The 11,985-nt window shown below is 50.0% G+C and overlaps 1 protein-coding gene across 2 annotated transcripts; it reads right to left on the minus strand.

Annotated features, from left to right (window-relative positions):
* Positions 1-2,386: 2,386 nt before the first annotated feature.
* TUBB4A (tubulin beta 4A class IVa) lies at positions 2,387-6,078 on the minus strand. 2 transcript variants are annotated; one of them, XM_066345284.1, is made up of 4 exons: positions 5,879-6,077; positions 5,230-5,338; positions 5,005-5,115; positions 2,389-4,177 (listed from the first exon to the last, which is right to left on the minus strand). In XM_066345284.1, exons 1-4 carry the CDS (start codon positions 5,933-5,935, stop codon positions 3,120-3,122), a joined length of 1,335 nt encoding a protein of 444 aa, XP_066201381.1. In that variant the 5' UTR covers positions 5,936-6,077; the 3' UTR covers positions 2,389-3,119. The 2 variants fall into 2 exon arrangements, with proteins under 2 accessions (XP_066201370.1, XP_066201381.1); XM_066345273.1 differs by having other exon boundaries at positions 2,387-4,177; positions 5,005-5,338; positions 5,879-6,078.
* Positions 6,079-11,985: the final 5,907 nt, after the last annotated feature.

Below are 11,985 nucleotides of genomic sequence, written 5' to 3' on the forward strand. Positions count from 1 at the left end.
AAATAGGGAGGCTTTTTGTGGCCATGTTAAGTTTGAGATAACAAAGACAGCCAGGTTCACTGCCAAGTCCACCGTCTACTCCACCACGCAGCACTGTGCTGGGCCTGCTCAGATGAGCGTCGCTGTGGGCTGGATCTCCAGGCTGCCTCTCTCACACTTCTCCTGCTTCCTGACTGCAGTGGGACCCAGTGAGGGGCTGGAGCTTCAGGCCAGGTCCAATGGTCCAGCATGGAGTGTGGTGGGAATAGTTGATTAACTCTCAGTATCCCTCCCTACCTTTTCTCTCCCTCTTGGTTTGCCTTTCTTTGTAAGGCGGAAGCTGGGAAAACTACATGTCCTAGGCTAGACTTTTGTGCAGCTTTGGTTTTGGATGCAGAACTGATTCTACCAATTAGAAATGCATGAAAGATTTGGAAGGTAGAAGTGAGGTAGAGCCCCTCTTCCCCGTGTGTGTGACTGTGTGTGTGTGAATCTTACTGGATACTTATCTATTTATTTATTTTTAAATGTATATTTTATTGATTTTAGAGAGAAGAAGGGAGAAAGAGAGAGGTAGGAACATCAGTCTGTTTCCTGTATGTGCCCAGACTGGGGATCGAACCTGCAACATCTATGCCTCAGGATGATGCTCTAACCAACTGAGCATCCAGCCAGGGCCTTGCTGGATATTTATTATAATTAATTTTATTTTATATTCATTTAGTTCATTTTTGTTCAGCACTCCAGTGGACCTATCTCCAGCTCTGTGGGTCTTGGGCAGTGTTCTTGAATTTAATAATTCTGATGGCCACCTACCAACTCTCCCCCTTCCTTTCTAAGCAGAGGAAGCAGCTTCCTGGTGGTCAGCTTTGTGCTGTTCTAGCCTATTCCAGGGCTACTCAAAATGTGGTCTCATAGACAGCATCAGCAGCAGCACCTGGGAACTTGTTATAAATGCAAGGTCTTGGGCCCCATCTCCCAGACCTTCTGAATCAGAAACTCTAGGGTGTGAGCTAGCAAAGTGTTCCTGGTGGTTGTTTTGCACACTGAAGTTTAAGGAGCACTTGCTCACAGCCTACTCTCTCACCTCCTCCAATGGTGTTGTAAGTCCCTAAATCCTTGTATTAGATCCCTTTCTGCTTAATATGCCTAGAATGGTTCCTGCACTGAACTCTGGGTGAGTCTAGGAATCAGAATTCTAGACTTACATTTCAGGCTTTGAACCCCAGCTCACTGCTTTGTAGTCATGGGACCAAATTGTAATTTCCAAAGATGGCCACAGTGATATCTCCCATCCCATATGCTCTTCTGGAATCATGCCTCTCTGTACTCCAGAGGTGGTATCTATATCCCTTCCCCTTAAACCTGGACATGACTTTGTGACAGTCTCAATTAGGAGTCCAGAAGACATCAAGTGACTTCTGAAGCTAGGTCAGAAAAATGCAATACATTTTGCTTGCTCTCCTGGGATGTTTGCTTTTGGGGAACTTGACTACCATGCTGTTAGGAAGCAGACTATGGAGAGGTACTGACGCCCTTCTTCTATCTGCCCCTTCTGTGTCCCCAGACAACAGTTGGCATCAACTTGAAAGCCATGTGAGTGAGCCACCTTGAAGGTAAATCCCTCAGCCTCCAAGTGATTCTCCAGCTGGTGCCGGGACAGCAGAGAATTTTGCCAAGCTCTGCCCAAATTACGTATTTGGGAACAAAATAACTGCTGTTGCTTTATGCCCCTAAACATGTGTAATTGGGGATAATTACACAGGAAAGCTAACTGATACATTTTGTCTCTATAAAACTTTTTTAGAAAGAAGATTAAGAGCTCAGACTTACAGAGTTGGTGTGAGGGTTACATGAGATGAGGCATGTACCAGGACATGGCAGTGCTCCATCTCTGATAGTGACTGTTATTCTGACAGGACTGTCCCTTAGATGCTAGCTCCAGGCTGCCATCTCCCCAGCACCCTATCCTAGAGACCCCACTCTAGTTTCCATACTTGCTAATGCCCCACAGAGAATGGCAGCAGCTCCATCATTAAGCATTCCTTGTGCCAGGAACTGTGCCCACAAGAACTCCTCAAATCCTCACAAACATCCCTGGGGTGGGTGTGTGGGGATAATGGGGGAAAATATATGATCTCATTTTACAGGTGAGCAAATTGAGGATCAGAGAGAGCAAGTGGCTTATTCAACACCACAGAGTTAGTGGCATAGCTCCGTCTGCCCTCACCACCCTCCCCATTAGATGTCCCTTCAGCACCCACCTCCATCCTGTAGGGGGAGCCCTTGCCTGTTGGCTTTCCCACAGGGAGATGGAGAATGCACTCAGCAGAAACATGGCAGGACAATCATTTATTTTTAATTTTTTTTATTTTTTATTTATTCATTTTAGAGAGGGGAGAGAGAGAGCGAGAGAGAGAGAGAGCAAGAGAGAGAGAGAAGGGGGGGAGGAGCAGGAAGCATCAACTCCCATATGTGCCTTGACCAGGCAAATGCAGGGTTTCGAACCGGTGACCTCAGCGTTCCAGGTCGACGCTTTATCCACTGCGCCTCCACAGGTCAGGCAATAATTTATTTATTGAGGGTGAGGCAGAGGGGAAGCGGTGGGGAGGGTCAGGGGCACAGCCTCTCTTGTCCACATGTTCCACGCTTCTTCTTCCCTGGCGTCAGCCCTCCACCACTCCTGGAAAGCCAAGGTTAGTTGGAGCTGAGGGGAGTGAGTTCAGGGATGGATCAGGGCTTCGAGGAGCCAGAGAGAAGGTGGGGTCAGAGGGCAGGTGGGCTTGTTGGGTCAAAGGTGAGGCAAGTTCAGAGGTGAAGGGAGGCTTAGAGGGAGGGGGTCAAAAGTAAACTGGTGCTTATTGGTCTAAGGGTGCATTGGGTTTGTGGGGAGGGTCAAAGGTAAAGGAGAGGTTGGGTAAAAGAGGGTTCATGGAGTTAAATGTGGGACAAAGTGGGGCTCAAGGGTCAAAGTTTGGCTGAGGTCGGGGTATGCGAAGGTTGTAGGGTCAGAGAGTCAGAAGTGAGTCTGACTTAGAGGTGATGCAGGGTCCTAGGGGCCGAAGAGGGGCTCTAAGGGGTCAAAGGTAAGCCGGCAGTCTCATGGGAGGGGGGGCAGGCATGAAATGAATGAGGTGGCCTTAGGCCACCTCCTCCTCCGCCTCTTCCTCAAACTCGCCCTCCTCGGCGGTGGCATCCTGGTACTGCTGGTACTCAGACACCAGGTCATTCATGTTGCTCTCGGCCTCAGTGAACTCCATCTCGTCCATGCCCTCGCCCGTGTACCAGTGCAGGAAAGCCTTGCGCCGGAACATGGCCGTGAACTGCTCCGAGATGCGCTTAAACAGCTCCTGGATGGCCGTGCTGTTGCCGATGAAGGTGGCGGCCATCTTTAGGCCACGGGGCGGGATGTCGCACACCGCTGTCTTCACGTTGTTGGGGATCCACTCCACGAAGTAGCTGCTGTTCTTGCTCTGCACGCTCAGCATCTGCTCGTCCACCTCCTTCATGGACATGCGGCCCCGGAACACGGCAGCCACCGTCAGGTAGCGGCCGTGGCGGGGGTCGCAGGCGGCCATCATGTTCTTGGCATCAAACATCTGCTGCGTGAGCTCGGGCACCGTCAGGGCCCGGTACTGCTGGCTGCCCCGGCTGGTCAGCGGGGCGAAGCCGGGCATGAAGAAGTGCAGGCGAGGGAAGGGCACCATGTTTACAGCCAGCTTTCGTAGGTCAGCGTTGAGCTGGCCCGGGAAGCGCAGGCAGGTGGTGACCCCGCTCATGGTGGCCGACACCAGGTGGTTGAGGTCCCCGTAGGTGGGCGTGGTCAGCTTGAGGGTGCGGAAGCAGATGTCGTAGAGGGCCTCGTTGTCGATGCAGTAGGTCTCGTCTGTGTTCTCCACTAGCTGGTGCACAGACAGTGTGGCGTTGTAGGGCTCCACCACGGTGTCCGACACCTTGGGCGAAGGTACCACACTGAAGGTGTTCATGATCCTGTCGGGAAACTCTTCCCGGATCTTGCTGATGAGCAGTGTGCCCATCCCAGATCCTGTGCCCCCGCCCAGCGAGTGGGTCAGCTGGAAGCCCTGCAGGCAGTCACAGCTCTCGGCCTCCTTCCGGACCACATCCAGGACCGCATCTACCAGCTCTGCACCCTCTGTGTAGTGGCCCTTGGCCCAGTTGTTGCCGGCTCCAGACTGACCTGAAGAGGAAAGGGACCAGGACACACCGGCAGTTATGGGAAGAGCCCACCCCAACCTCACCTGCAGCCATCCTAGTAATTGAATAGTAATTACAAAATTATTATATATAACAAATTATTATAATTCTGTTACTAACTGTTCTCTCTGCTTCCATCTTTGCCCTCCTTCAGCTGTTCTTGTCCCTCTATCTTGTACATCTTTCCTGCCTTCAATGCTCTAGTCATCTTTTAGGCTGCAGACATGAATAATAATAATGATAATAGAAACAACAACAAATGTTTATTTACGTTTTCCTCTGTGTTAGGCATTTTTCTAAATTCTAAGAACCTATGAAGTAGATTTTTTTTATAATCCCCATTTTAAAGATAAGGGGACAGGCTCACAGAGACTGAGGAGCCAGCCCAAAGTCCCCTAGCTGACCGATCAGCACTTGAGCTTTACTTATTTATACTGTCATTCTACCTCCCTGCACCAGGATGTCAGCCCCAGTGGGGAAGAGAGCTCTGTCTGTCTGTTCTCAGCTGTATCAGGGGATACACCTGGCCCGGCATGCGGTAGGTGCTCAGTAAGTGTTTGCAGAATGTCTGAAGCGGCAGAGCTGGGAGTTGCACCCTGGAAGCCTTCCCTACTGCCACCCCACCCCCTGTCAGTGTATCATATGTTTTCCCTGGGCTCCCACAGTGGCCTGCATGTCACCATCACTGCCCTGACAGATCTGTCCACCTCTCCCACTGGGCTGTGGGGTCTGTAGTGGAGAATTTTCACTAAGCATTTGGAAGTGAAAGGAACAGGGGCTCCTCTGCCTGTGTTCTATGCTGGGACTCACCAAACACAAAGTTGTCAGGCCGAAAGATTTGGCCGAAGGGGCCAGAGCGAACTGAGTCCATGGTGCCTGGCTCCAGGTCTACCAGCACAGCTCTGGGTACATAATTTCCTCCTGCAGGGAAGCAGATGGAAGTCAGCTGAGGTGAGTGCCAGGGACCAGCATGCCATCCCTCCCAGCCCCTCCCCACCCCTCTCCACCCCTTCAGAAGGTGCTCCTGCACCCTACCTGTGGCCTCATTGTAGTATACATTGATTCTTTCCAGCTGCAGGTCACTGTCCCCATGATATGTGCCGGTGGGGTCGATGCCATGTTCATCACTGATCACCTCCCAGAACTAGAGGGGTGGTGGTGGTGGTGGTGGTAAGAACCAACAGAGCGGAAGAGGGGATCCAGGCCTGCCCCCGCCTCCATCTGCTGGGCTCAGGACCCCCAACCTGCTCTCTGGCTGCCACCTGTCCCTCAGCAAGGTGAAAGAGGGACCTAGAGGCATGGTGGGGAGGCAGGGATGAAACAGCAGGAAGGGAGTGGTGGGGGTGGGGTGAAGCAGAGTCACCACTCCAGCCAAGACTGCTGGTGTCAGTGAACCCTGGCTGCAATCTCCGGGAGAGGCTGGGAATCTTTGTGCCTGTGCAGGGGACAGTGGCCAGCTGTGAAGCCAGCTGTGGCCAGCAGACAGAAGGCTGGGCCCCACCCCCATCGGCCTCTTTGTTCCCAGCCTGGTCCTGCTCCCGCCCCACCTCCCCCACTGTCCCTGGGGTACTGGCTTCCTGGGGACCCCATCCCCCAAAAGGCCCAAGGTGAAGGAGCTCCGCTGAGCTCACGAACCCCTCTTCAATCTTCTCGGCCACCTCCCGGGGACCGGTCCCCCTCGCACCTTGGCCCCAATCTGGTTGCCGCACTGGCCGGCCTGCAGGTGCACGATCTCGCGCATAGCGGTGGCTCGCTGGTAGACGCGGTGGCGGTGGTGCTGATGCTGGGAGCACTGGTGGCAGGGCAGAGGTGGACGCGGTGGCGACGGCAACAGCGACGATGAAGCACGGTCCCTGCCCCTGCGGATGCCTCTGTAAGAGAGGGCGGGGCCCACGTCAGGGCCTGTCACCGGCCCGCTCCGCCCCCGGGTCCCGCCCGGGGAAGGAGAGGGCGGGGTGGAGGAAGCTTTCTCAACAGGACCTGGAGACCTCGGGTGGGAGGTACGCGCTGGGGCATGCCAGGACCTCGTGCTCTCTCCTTGAGGGAGTCCGATCCGGCGCTATCAGCAACATCTACTCTCACTCCTCCCCTCCTCCAGCCAGTCCAGGCAACTCGAGTTTTGCAGAGATTGGGCGGGGGAAGAGAGAGGCCGGGTAAAACAAGCAGCGGGGGCATCCTGCTCTCCACTCCCACACCCCACCTCGGTTTCTCTGTCTGCAGCGTCCATCCCCATTCTATTTATGTCCCATTCGCCAGAACCCTTGTATTCCTGGGAGGGCTCCTAGTGGGGTCCAGATGGGCGCTCTGGGGTTGCAATTTGTTTTGGGGAAGGGAAAGGTGGTCAATTCCTGGAGGACTTGCTTGAAGCTGTGTAGTCAGTAAAACCACGATTTCCCTTCCATGTTTTACAGGGGATGCTTGTAGAAGCTGATGGAGGCTTGAGGGGTCCCTGGCTCCACCTGGACACTCCTGTTGGACTTTGGGTTTGTAGCTAGCTGGAGTCACCCAGCCTTGCCTGGGGTGGAAAAACAGGGAGTAGGACTTGTAGCAAGATTTCAGATTGGTGGGGGGGGGGGGGGGGAGTGAGCTTCGAGGGACTGCCTTGCTTTTTTCCAAATCTGCAACTCTCTGCTCCCATGTTACAATTTATTACAAGTTATTACACGACCTTTCACATTTCTTGTTGGCCACGTAACCTTGTGTGGGCAGCTTTGCCTCTCTGTGGCTGAATTTTCTCATCAAGACACACTTGAAACCATGTCAACACAATAAACTAAAAATAAAACCTTTAAATAAAAAAAAGTGCAAAAACAAAACAAAAAGGCAGTTAGGAATGCCCACTCCTCAGTCTGGTTGGAAAGGTCAGATGAGATGGCCCAGTAAGGAAGATCGTCCCGGTTTCCTCTCACACAGAGGAAACAATAAATTGTAGCTATTTATTACAATTATTATCAGGGGCTGGACAAAACTAACCTGTGCTGTCCCTTAAGTGAAGGTCGACTCCTTTTTGATGGCAGCCTCCAGCTCTGCCATCCCAGGAGCCTCCTCCTCAACCCCCAGGGCTTTGGTCTATTGTGGGGTGGCAGTTGAGTTAGCCACTTGTGGTGGTACTTAACATCCATCAGAGGCCTCTAGTGGTTCTCTCCCCAGGGGATGGAGGGGGATTCTGTCCGCCAGGGGACATGTTGTGATATCTGGAGACATTTTTGGTTGTCATTCCTGAATGACAGTTGTGTGTGTGCTGCTGGCATCTAGTGTGTGGATGGTGCTAAACATCCACAGTGCACAGGACAGTCTCTCTCCTCCCCTTGCCAAAGACTTACCTGGCCCCAAATGTCAACAGTGCTGAGAATCCCTTTGCTAATTAACTGGGGGAAAATTGAATGAAACCTCCAGCTCACACTGGACTCCAAAATAAATTCTTGATGGATTAGACAGTATAAACCTTGGTGACCCTCAACATCTATGAGTCACCTCCTCTCTCCTTTCCAAATGTGTGCAGCATCCTAATCAGACAGGTGAGTAAACCAGGACAAATCAAATAGGGAAACAGAGAGTTAAATGGCCACGAAACAGCTGTTCACAGCCATCTAGTAAATAATAAAATCCTGCTTGACCTGTGGTGGGTGGCGCAGTGGATAAAGCGTTGACCTGCAACTCTGAAGCCACCAGTTCAAAATCCTGGGCTTGCCTGGTCAAAGGACATATGAGTTGATGCTTCCTGCTCCTTCCCCCTTTACTCTCTCTCTTTCTCCCTCCTCTCTCTAAAATGAATAAATAAAAATCTTTAAAAAAAAAGTAAATCATAAAATCTTCCCTAACCAAGGACACTTAAGAATGATTTACACTTCTCCTCCTCAATCTTGAGGGTAAACAGCTAAATCATTCTACTTAGGGAGATAGCAGAAATCCAACTAGTGACATTTGCCAACCATACCCAAGGTCAGATGAAGTTAGGGGAATAAATCTCACTTTGGCACATTAGCATGAAGCTAATGAATATTAGACTATTGAGATCCTCCCCTAAGACCTCTCCTAAAATTCTCACTTTTAGAAAATAGGTAAGAACCCTCAAGACAAAGCCTCGGGCAGGTTCTATCTGGAGCACTCCCATACCTTTCTTCTTTCCTAGGCATGCATCTTTATTTTTCTCTCCTAAACTCTAAGGCAGTTGTTTTCAATTGTAGATCTGTGGTCCACGAGATTTAACCTCGTGAGACTTGCAATCAGGGGAGCAATGGGCAGCAATAGCTCATCCCAGGCTAATCCCCTGAACCTGTCTCGAAGGTCCCCTTTTCTCTGACTTTTCAGTGAGCCAACAGCAGCCCCTCCATGGCTCACTTCTTTCCTACCACATTTCTGGAAAGCCAAAGCTGCCCAATCTAGGGTCTCCAACTGTTGCTTCTTTTACCCTAAGCCCTTCCTTGTTTCCTTGTTTCCAAATCACTGTGACTTCATGTTGTGAAATCTTCCCTGCATGAAGCCAATAACCCACACATTACTTACTGGCTGGCCCAAGGAAGGCCTGCTCTGGGCCAGTCTGGGTCTTTCCCTTTCCAGTGGCAATAGGACCTCAGTAGTCAAATGGTTATGAAATTCAGAGTTTCTGTGGGGGTGGAAGTCTATGGAACCCCCTAACCCAGAAATTCTCAGTTGGGGTTGTTTTGCCTCCAAAGGAGTGGATACCCATCCACCCTGAGGCTGTGTTTTTATGCCCACCTGCCTGTCTGATCCTGGGTAGCCATGGTGTGGGAAGGACATGCATTTTTGCCAATTTTGTATGGAAATGTATTTCAATATCTAAAGAGCATATTGGCTGTGGCTCCTGACACCATCACTGTAAGAGATTTTATGCTATTAATTATATACTAGTATTGGGAGAGTTGTAAGATATTGGATGATTTCTTAAGCAGTCAGGTGAAATCCTATGGGTAGGCACTTGCTGTGGCCCAGAAATCCCACCTTCTGCCAGCATAGATCTCCAATCTAGCTGTGTTGGACTTAGCAGGGACCCCCCCAAAGAGCAGGGATTGGGGTCCTGATTTTGAAATAGAAAAAAAGAACCCATTTTTTGTTTGTTTATTTTTATTTATTGATTTTAGAGAGGTAAAGAGAGAGAGAGAAAGAGACATAGATGTGTTCCTGTATGTGCCCTGACCGGGAATCTAACCCACAACATTTGTGTTTCCAGATGACTCTTTTTTTTTTTTTTTGTATTTTTCTGAAGCTGGAAACGAGGAGAGACAGTCAGACAGACTCCCGCATGCGCCCAACCGGGATCCACCCAGCACGCCCACCAGGGGCAACGCTCTGCCCACCAGGGGGCGATGCTCTGCCCCTCCGGGGCATCACTCTGCTGCAACCAGAGCCACTCTAGCGCCTGGGGCAGAGGCCAAGGAGCCATCCCCAGCGCCCGGGCCATCTTTGCTCCAATGGAGCCTTGGCTGCGGGAGGGGAAGAGAGAGACAGAGAGGAAGGAAGGGGGTGAAGAAGCAAATGGGCGGTTCTCCTATGTGCCCTGGGTGGGAATCGAACCCGGGTGCCCCGCACGCCAGGCCGATGCTCTACCGCTGAGCCAACCGGCCAGGGCCCAGATGACTCTTTAACCAACTGAGCTATTGGCCAATGCTATTTTTATTTATTTATTTATTTATTTATTTATTTATTTATTTATTTTAGAGAAAGAGAAGAAGGGAAAGAGAGAGAGAGAGGAAGGGAGGGAGAGAGAAAGTGAGAAACATCAACTTGGTGTTTTACTTATTTATGCATTCATTGGTTGATTCTTGTATGTATATGTGTCCTGACCTAAGATCAAACCTGCAACCTTGGCATGTGGGGAAGATGCTCTAACCCAGTGGTCCCCAACCTTTTTTGGGTCATGGACCGTTTTTTTTTAATAACCCAGTTTTTTTTTAATTTATTTTATTTTATTTATTCATTTTTAGAGAGGAGAGAGAGAGGGAGAGAGAGAGACAGAAAGAGAGAGAAAGGGGGAGGAGCTGGAAACATCAACTCCCATATGTGCCTTGACCAGGCAAGCCCAGGGTTTCGAACCGGCGACCTCAGCATTTCCAGGTCGATGCTTTATCCACTGCGCCACCACAGGTCAGGCCAGGTCACGGACCGTTTTAATGTCAGAAAATATTTTCACAGACCGGCCTTTAGGGTGGGATGGATAAATGTATCACGTGATTGAGACAAGCGTCATGAGTGAGTCTTAGATGGATGTAACAGAGGGAATCTGGTCATTAAAAAACAACAAAACAAAACAAAACAAAACATCTTTCAGACTTAAATATAAATAAAACAAAAATAATGTAAGTTATTTATTCTTTCTCTGCGGACCAGTACCAAATGGCCTATGGACCGGTACCAGTCCACGGCCGGGGGGTTGGGGACCACTGCTCTAACCAACTGAGGTACTCAGCCAGGGCAAAAGAACCCATTTTTATTGGGTTTTTATTATTTTATTGTTTATTGTTATTTTCTTATTTAATTTATTGGGTTACATTGGTTAATAAAATTATTGTATATATAATAGGTCCCACATGTACAATTCTATAATACATCATCTATAAAACAAACAAACAAACCAGGTTAAATTTACTTCCTTGAAACTAGCAGGAAGAACAAGAAAGTGGCTATTGTGTGCTTCTGGGAGAAATCAGGTATGGGGACTTAAGAAAAACTCAGGGCAAGGCAATTCAGAGAGACCCAGAATATTCTGCTCATGAAATTGATTGCCCTTTATGAGTTCCACAAACACAGGGAAAGATCTGCCCTTACTTATGTGTGACCGGTCTGCCATGTGGGAGGCCACACTGCCACCCCACCTGTGCACCTCAAGGTACTGCTGACATACACCCCAGTCCCCAATCAATGCTGGGGGAGAGAGGGAATCTGTTTTACCTTTTTATTAAAGATAATATCACATTCAGGCCAGATCCTGTTTTAAGTGCTTTGAGTGTATCAGCTTGTTTTAACTCATGAACCTACAACACTAGGAGGCAGGTGCTGTTTGCACGCCCATTTTATAGATGCAAAAATAAAGGCTGTAGGAGGAGGCTGAATAACTCATCCAGTGTCACACATAGCTGAGCCTGGAATAGAGACCTTACATTCTAGCTTGAAAGACCCTACTCTTTTCTCACAACAGAAGCTGTAGTTACTTTATTTGATCTTTTTCTTTTTTTTTTTTACAGGGACAGAGAGAGTCAGAGAGAGGGACAGATAGGGACAGACAGGAACGGAGAGAGATGAGAAGCATCAATCATCAGATTTTTGTTATGCGTTGCAACACCTTAGTTGTTCATTGATTGCTTTCTCATATGTGCCTTGACCGCGGGCCTTCAGCAGACCGAGTAACCCCTTGCTCGAGCCAGTGACCCTGGGTCCAAGCTGGTGAGTTTTTTGCTCAAGCCAGATAAGCCCGCGCTCAAGCTGGCAACCTCGGGGTCTTGAACCTGGGTCCTCCGCATCCCAGTCCGATGCTCTGTCCACTGCGCCACCGCCTGGTCAGGCTGTTATTTGATCTTAAAAGAACTAAAGGCTGGCGCTCAAATGGGTTGTCTTTCAGGAAGAAGTATGGTTGGGTTGCTGGTGTGAAAACATCCGTGTGACTGTCACGGGCTTCGTGGCCTGGGTTTCTGTGTCATTGTGTCTGTCCACCATGGTGCCCAGGTGCTCTGGGCTGGCTCCCATGTGTGTGATCCACTGAGGAACTGGAATCTATGCTCTCTTTGTCCTCTGGGCCCATGGGTCTTCGGCTCCTTCCCAGAGGGTTCCCTTTTC

This window comes from Saccopteryx leptura, chromosome 1 (genome assembly GCF_036850995.1).
Source record: "Saccopteryx leptura isolate mSacLep1 chromosome 1, mSacLep1_pri_phased_curated, whole genome shotgun sequence".
Classification (NCBI taxonomy): domain Eukaryota; kingdom Metazoa; phylum Chordata; class Mammalia; order Chiroptera; family Emballonuridae; genus Saccopteryx; species Saccopteryx leptura.

Bases quoted from the DNA above. Each gene is read 5' to 3' on its own strand.
- TUBB4A (XM_066345273.1), bottom strand. From the start codon at position 5,935: ATGCGCGAGATCGTGCACCTGCAGGCCGGCCAGTGCGGCAACCAGATT. The intron at 5,339-5,878 runs GTGCGAGGGGGA...CCACCCCTCTAG, and splicing joins GCAACCAGATTGGGGCCAAG to TTCTGGGAGGTGATCAGTGA. The intron at 4,178-5,004 runs GTGAGTCCCAGC...TTTCCTCTTCAG, and splicing joins GCCTGACAACTTTGTGTTTG to GTCAGTCTGGAGCCGGCAAC.